The 8473-nt window shown below is 38.8% G+C and overlaps 1 protein-coding gene across 1 annotated transcript; it reads left to right on the forward strand.

Annotated features, from left to right (window-relative positions):
- The first annotated feature begins 454 nt into the window (after nt 1-454).
- LOC103212219 (olfactory receptor 4K15-like) lies at nt 455-1381 on the forward strand. Its single transcript, XM_007958222.1, has one exon. The coding sequence runs from the start codon at nt 455-457 to the stop codon at nt 1379-1381; it is 927 nt and encodes a 308-aa protein (XP_007956413.1).
- Nucleotides 1382-8473: the final 7092 nt, after the last annotated feature.

An 8473-nucleotide genomic window follows, 5' to 3' on the forward strand; every position in this document is an offset into this window, starting at 1 on the left:
AGCTGTCATGCTATGATGCAGAGATGAAAGTCAGGCATATCTAGTCACTGCAAGCAAACAATAGCAGGCAATATATATTTGCATGTTTATGAGGATCTAAAGGACCCCTAGTGGAGTAATGCATAAGCACTCAGCTGCTAATTGAAAGGTCCATGGTTCAAAACCACCAGCAACTCCACAGGACAAAAGACCCCACAACATGTTCCTGTAAATATTACAGTCTAGGAAACCCAATGGAGCAGTTCTACTCTGTCCTATTGAGTCCACTGACTCAGAATGCAATCAGCAACATACAACAAAAACAGTGTGAGGATCTGAAGTACATAAGTATATTGAGTGAGATTTGATCCCAGGCTTAACTTTCCTTGCTTACTCCCACAATCCTATGATGTTATTTCCATTTCCATTTCACTTCACAGGAAATTGTCTGATCTGATTTCAGAAACGTGAAATCATGGACCAAGGAAATAACTCAAGGGTGACAGAATTTGTGTTGTACAGTCTTCCAGGTCCTCGAGAACTACAACTTTTCTATTTTACATTTTTCACCCTTTTATATTTATTCACCTTGCTGGGAAACTTCCTCATTGTGCTCACAGTGCTCTCTGAACCTGCACTGCAAACACCCATGTACTTCCTCCTCAGCAACCTCTCCTTCATTGATGCATGTCTATCCACTTTTGCCACTCCCAAAATGATAGTTAACTTCCTCACCGAGCATAAGACAATCTCCTTTGCAGGATGCATGGCCCAGATATTCTTTCAGCATGCTTTGGTTGGTACTGAAATGATGCTCCTTGTGGCCATGGCATATGACAGGTATGTAGCCATATGTCGACCCCTGCAATATGCAGTCATCATGAGTATACACAAGTGCATAGGACTTGTGGTGGGCTCCTGGCTCATTGGGGTCCTACATTCAGTAAGCCAGTTGGTCTTCACAGTAAATCTTCCCTTTTGTGGTCCAAATAAAGTTGACAACTTTTTCTGTGATCTTCTCTTGGTTATTGAACTTGCCTGCACTGATACCTATATGCTTGAGATACTGATGCTTTCAGACAGTGGACTATTGGCTATGATCTCTTTTGTGCTCTTGCTCATCTCCTATATGGTCATCTTGGTCACTGTGCAACATCGATCCTCTGAGGGCATGACCAAGGCCCGGGCCACCCTGACTGCCCATTTCACTGTGGTGACCCTCTTCTTTGGGCCCTGTATCTTCATCTATGCCTGGCCTTTCAACAACTTCCCAGTGGATAAGGTTCTTTCTATATTCTATAGTGTGTTCACCCCTCTCTTAAACCCTTTGATCTACACATTAAGAAATAAGGAGGTAATATCAGCAATGCAGAAACTAAGGACACGAAAAATAAGTTCCTAACAGAGTCTGGGTTTCCCTTGTGATAATGAAAACCACAATAAGGACACTCACATCTTTCGCTATTCAAACTATTTACAATTAAACCAAGAAATTAAATATACTGTGATTATTTCTTGAGTATATAACAATAATAGTTATAGCAAAATATCCTCTCACTACAAACTATTCCAACTTAAGAACTGAATAGTAATAAATTTGATGAACCCATTATCTGAATTCAGAAACCCAATAGATTCATGTACTTAACCGTGTAAATATATCATATTTAAGCATGCTACAAATAAAGAAACTTAGGTTCACAATTGATGCTTCTATATCACAGTGTATTAAATTGAACTTCAGAATTGCAACTCAAAATTAGTGGTTCAATTACTATGCACAGAAATGGATGTCTCTGTATATAAATAGAAGCTACTTACAGCAACATTGCTAAATATATGCCTCTGTTCTATGTATTCTTTTATTGGTCTGCAGGTTGTGGCATTGAATCTATACCATATGTGATATTTAAGGTTATATGTCAACTTGTCTGTGTCATGATTCTCAGTAGTTTAAAAGTTGTGAAGCAGTCATTCCCCTTGATAAGATTTGATATAATGTAACCACATGCATGATGAGGTCTGCTATGAGTAGCCCATCAGTTGACAGGGAGTTTCTGTAGGGGTATCTCCTCCTTCCAGTATATATGGATGTTCCTAAATAGCTCTCAAGTGTTTTGCTCAATCCAGATCCTGCATCTAACTCATTATCATCTGACCATGATTCTTTGGACTTGAGATCCAAGCCTGCTATATTTCCTGCTCATTTGGAGATTTATTAGTCTACTCAGTCTGTGAGCCAGCTGACAGGCATCACACCTGCTGATCTTGGTGGATTCATCAGCCTCCACAGCCTGTCAGCCAGCAGTTTTCTATCTGACCTACTGATCTTGGGTTTGTCAGCCTCTGCTGACAAGGAGAGCCTAAAACCTGAAGTCTGATCCACCACATAGGAACTTGCTGGGCTTTGCAAAACCATAACCCATTTCTATCAGTAAAATCTTGTTATTTATCTATATGTATATATAAGCTCTGATGGTGTAGTGGGTAAGGGATTTGGCTACTAACCAGAAGGTCAATGATTCAAACTACCAGTTGCTCTATGGGAGAAAGATGAGGCAATCTACTTCCATAAAGATTACAACATTGGAAACCCAATGGGAGTCACTATGAGTTGGAATTGACTCAACAGCACTGGATAGAAAAAATGTTTACTCTTGAAAATTAAAACCATGGAACTGTCCATATATGAATTCAGAGTTGAATTTATACTCTTCGCATAACATTGTGGTTAAACCATTGGGCTTCTAACAAAAAGATCAACAGTTAGGATCCACCAACTGCTCCATGGGAGAAAAAACAGGCAGTTTGCTTTTGTAAAGACTCACAACGTTGGTAACCCTATGGATGTCACTATAACTTTGAATTGACTTGATTGCAGTGGGTTCAGTTTAGTGTTTTGGCATAGTCAGAGGAGCTTCAATTTGAAAATGGCAACATGAAATATAGTTCACTCCAGAGGTCAATGAAATTCTTGGGGCATTTGGAAAAATAAAGCCAGAAATCTCTCTTGTCGGCCACACCCTTAACACTGGCCACACAGGATTCTGACACACAAATTCCTGCTAAATTTGAGTCCACAATCATACTCACAAAAAATATGAGAAGCCTAGCTACAATGAACAAGGGTGAGCAAGCAGAGAAATGGTAGACAACCCTTTCCTTCCCTCCCTACTTAGGTATGTCATAAATCTATTGTGTAAATATTAAGTGAATGTGTCTTAAATTGTTAAATATTCAAAGCCAATTTAAAAAGAGATAATATCACTATCAAAAAAGAAAGACAGGCTTATGGGAAAATATTTTTTCTTCTGTATTCCTTCTTCAAAGAACCTCTGAAAATATGGACATTTTGTACAAAACAAGTAAGATTCTAAGAATTGGTATGAAGAAGACAGACTATAAGGGATTCGAGGAATGACCTGGTAGTGAGTTCTCTAGATTTTCTTCATATTTTACTTTACACACACAAACACACACATACTAGACTTAGAGGGAAAGAGGTCAGTGATATAGAAATACCAATGGGAAGAAGAAATAGAAACAAAAGTGGGGGATGGAGGGGGAGAAAGAGAGAGGAAGGGAAGGAAATGAAGTAAGGAGGATCTAACATGACAGCAAAGGCAAAGTGAGGACCCAAGAATTTTTATCCCCCTTCATACATAGCCCAACTCCCCCACCACCCCTGTGGTGAGGTCAAAAAAGGCCAAGCAGAGAGGCAGAACTTTTCTCACATAGAGTCAGTGCCATCAGTATAGGTAATAGCAAAGCAAGAAGAGTTGTGGGATGACATCAAAGACATTATACATGAAGAAAGCAAAAGGTCATTAAAAGACAGGAAAGGAAGAAAAGACAGAATAGATTCTGAAACTTGCTCTTGAGCAGAGAGTAGATAAAGTGAATGGAAGAAATGATGAAATAAAAGAGCTGAACAGAAGATTTCAAAAAGTAGTTCCAGAAGACAAAGCAAAGTATTATAACGAAATGTGCAAAGACCTGGAGATAGAAAACCAAAAGACAAGAAAACACTTGACATTTCTCAAGCTGGGAGAATTAAAGAAAAATGCAAGCCTTGAATTGCATTATAGAAGGATTGTTGTTGTTATTGTTGTTATGTGCCATTGAGTTGGACCCAACTCATAGTGACCCTTCCTTGAATTTCTGAGATGGTATCATTACAGAAGTAAGTTGCCCAACCTTCCTTCTGAGGAGTCGCTGGTGGGTTTGAACCTCCAGCCTTCTGGTTAGCAGTCAAATGCCTTAGGCACTATGCCACCACATCTCCCATAGAAGGATTATATGAGCAAAATATTGAATGATTCAGGAGGTATCAAAAAGAAATGGAAAGAATACAGAGTTACTGTACCAAAAAGAATTGGTTAATGTTAACTATTTCCAGAGGTAGCATATAATCAAGAATCAATGTCACTGAAGGAAGAGGCCTAAGCTGAATTGAAGGAATTGGTGAAAGAAAGGATCCAGGAAGTGAGGAATACCCCATTGAGATGTTTCAATAAATGGATGCAGTGCTGTAGGCACTCATCTATGCCAAGCAATTTAAAAGAAAGTTAGCTGGCCAACTGACTGGAATAGATCCATATCCGTGCCCATTCAAAAGAAAGGTGATCCAACAGAATGTGGGAATTATCAAACAATATCATTAATGTCACATACAAGTAAAATTTTTCTGAAGATAATGCAAAAGTGGTTGCAGTGATATATTGACAGGGAATTTCCAGAAATTCAAGCTGGATTCAGAAGAGAATGTGAAATGAAGAATATCATTGTTTATGTCAGCTAGATCTTGGCTGAAAGCAAAGAATACCAGGAAAAAAATGTTTATCTGTCTTTTATTGACTATGCAAAGGCATTTGACTCTGTAGATCATAAAAAATTACAGATAAAATTGTGAAGAATAGAATTCTAGAACACTTGATTGTGCTCATGAGGAACCTGTACATAGACCAAGAGGCTGTCTTTCAAACAGAACATGGGTATACTGCGTGGTTTAAAATCAGAAGTGGTGTGCATCAGGGTTGTCTTCTTTCACTATACTTATTCAATCTGTATGCTGACCAAATAATCTGAAAAGCTGAACTACTTGAAGAAGAACACACCATCAGGATCAGAGGAAGACTCATTAATAGACTAAGACATGCAAATGACACAACCTTGCTTGCTGAAAGTGAAGATGACTAGAAGCACTTACTGATGAAGATCAAAGACTACAGTTTTCAGTATGGATTGCAGCTCAACATAAAGAAAACAAAAATCCTCACAACTGAACCAATAGCAATATTAGGATAAATGGAGAGAAGATTGAAGTTGTCAGGGATTTCATTTTACGTGCAGCCACAATCAACAACCATGGCACAAAAGTCAAGAAATTAGATGTCATATTACACTGGTCAAACCTCCTGCAAGGGACCTCTTTAAAGTGTAAAAGTGTAAAGGTGTTCCTTTGAAGTCCCAGGTGTGCCTAACCCAAGCCAATTTACATATTTACGATCACCTCATATGTATGTAAAAACTGGACAAAGAGTACTGAAGACTAAAGAAGGGTTGAGACCTTTGCATTGTGGTGTTGGTGAAGAATGCTGAAAATACCATAGACTACCAGAAAAATTAACAAATATGTCCTGAAAGTGCAGCAGGAATGTTCCTTGGAAGTGGGTATGGCCAGACTTCATCTCATCTACTTTGGCCATGTTGTCAGAAAGGAACATTCATTCCCTGTGGAAGGATATCATGCTTGGTAAAGTAGAGGGTCAGCAAAAAAAAAGAAGACCCTCAATGAGATGTGTTGACACAGGGGCTGCAATGATGGGCTTAAGCATAGCAAGGATGATGATGATGGTGCAGGACTGGGCAGTGTTTCGTTGTTGTACACAGGGTCACTATGAATCAAAGTCATGTTGGCATGTAACAAAGAAACATAATAAGTAAACTTCAAGCACTCCAGGGTTATTATAAGTATTTAGAAAAATATTTCATAATGTGAAGAATGTGAATTCATCAACAAGATATAACACTACTATATATATATCCCTTTAATAATTGAAATTAAAAGTTTGTGGAATAAATTTGCTGTTCTTAAGTGCCATTTGAGTTGATTTCTGACTCACAGCAATCCCACATGACAGAGAAGAACTTCTCTAAAGTGTTTGTTAGACTGCAATCTTTATGGGAGCTGATTCCCAAGTCTTTCTTCTTCAGAGTGGTTGTGTGGGTTTGAACTGTCAACCTTTCAATTAGCAGCCAAGTGATTAACTGTTGTGCCACCAGGGGTCCTTGAACTAAATTTAGGCATTAAACTTACTGCCATCGAGTCCATTTCAACTCAGTGATCCCTGAGTTTGGGTTTCCAAAGCTGAAAAGCTTTACAGAAGTAGATTGCCTCATCTTCCTCCTACGGAGCAGTTGGTGGGTTTGAACTGCTGACCTCATTAGCAGCCAAAGGCCTTACCCACTATGCCACCAGAGTTCCTTAAATTTAGATATTAGACATATCTAAATAAAGAAATGGAGAACCAAATCTTCCTGTTTTAATATTTTAACATGTTTTTTCCTAAAAAATAATAGGGCACGAGGGCAAAAATCAGTAGGAATATAGAAGATTTGGACAACGTGATGAATCAACTTGACATAGCTGCTCTATGGAGTGCAACTCCCAATGCGATAGGGCACATAACTCTTTTCTTTTTTAACTTTTTTTTTTTTGTTTAGGTGAAATCTCACAAATCAGATTCATTTTAAATTCAGCAGTTTATACACATTTTGTTTCATTTCACTGATTACAATCCCCATAGTGTAACAGCTCTCTTGCCATGTCCTCTGTGGTTACCCTGTGCCTGTGTCCTTCATGTCTATGCACTCTTGTGTTTTTAGCTTTCTGCCTGTGCAAATGTTGCCCTTCTCATCTCCCATGGTTGATTGTTCTAAGGAATGTATTACCCTGGTGTGGTTGTTTAGCATATAGGCCTGTCCATTGTTTGGCTGATAGTTAAGCTACAGGAGTGAGTCCAATTTCAGGCCTGAAGGGTCACTAGAGGCCACAGTCTTGGGAGTTTCACCAGTCTCTATCTGACTAGTAATCCTAGTCTTTTTTATGTTTTTGAATTTTATTACACATTTTTTTTCTCCAAGTTACATTCTCTCACTGCAAAGGAGTAATATAAGAAATAATTAACAAACAAAAAAACTATGCAATTCTCAAACACTTGGAAATTAAGCCACATACTTCTAATTAATCCAATATGTTGAAGAATAAGCTATTGAGAATATCAGAAAATATTTCATATAGAATGATTATAAAAACAAGATTATTGATATCTTTGGGGTGGAGCTAAATGTTCATGTGAAATTAATAATTTTATATTTATACAATATTTATTTTAGAAATAAAATTTATAAATATTTATATTAGAAAAGAAGTAACTTATGCTATCAATGATCCACCACAGGTTTCCATCTTAAGAAGCTAGGAAAAGATCAAGTTAAATGAAAATAAGCAAAATGAAAGAAGCAAAAAATCTAAATCTTACGTGCTCATGACTGATTAGCTCTATTCTTTGATTTTAGGGCCAGGATTATTGTGAAGCTAGAGTAGAATAGTGTCTAAGATACTTGACTGCTAACCAGAAGGCTGGTGGTTCAGATCCACCAGCCACTCCTCAGAAGGAAGGTTGGGAGATCTACTTCCGTACTGATATTGTCTCGGAAACCCAAGTAGGGTTCTCTGTGAGTCGGATCCGACTCGACCTTTTTCCTCCTCAATTTGAGTTGTTCCATGTCACCAAATGGTGGTCTCAAAAGCTTTACTTTATCCATATCAGTAAGGTTGGTTCTACTCTGATGATGCAGCTCTTTCCCAGTCGTATTTTGAGAGACTTCTAAGCTAAGAGGCTTGTCTTCCTGCACTGTATCGGACAATGTTTTGGGGTTATTCATAAAGTTGTGCAGTGAGTGAGTGAGTGAGAGAGACAAGTGATGTGCTTCCCTTTGTTGCAAAATTTATGAGGGTGACAAAAAACCCAATCGATCTCATTCAGGGCCTTACCCTCTGTGTTAGATTGGGTTCTCTAGAGAAACACAAAAACCAGCAAAGTGTATATATATATTTATATATATATAGAGAGAGAAATTTATCTTAGGAAAATGGCTCACAAGCATATAGAAGCTGACAAGTTCAAGCTGAGAAGTCCAAGTCTCTGGAGGAGATGGGGCTTGTGGCCACCTTGGCTTCCGCAAGCACAGGGGGCCGAGAGATTCAAGCTGGCATTCAGTACACTGGTTGTTGACTCCAACAAAAGACGAATCCAAGATCTCCAGGCCGAGCGGTGGGCCGCTCACTCACGGAAGTCTGTAATCCGCACACCAGGGTTCCAACCCCTCAAGGAATGCAACTCTTCCCAGGATGTCCCTGGATATCTTGGAAGCAGGCCACACCCCTAGGGAAACTCCCCTTGGGCAGACTGGCCACTCAGAACACAGT

Source organism: Orycteropus afer, unplaced genomic scaffold (assembly GCF_000298275.1).
Source record: "Orycteropus afer afer isolate SDZICR_OR568_19922 unplaced genomic scaffold, OryAfe1.0 scaffold00883, whole genome shotgun sequence".
Classification (NCBI taxonomy): domain Eukaryota; kingdom Metazoa; phylum Chordata; class Mammalia; order Tubulidentata; family Orycteropodidae; genus Orycteropus; species Orycteropus afer.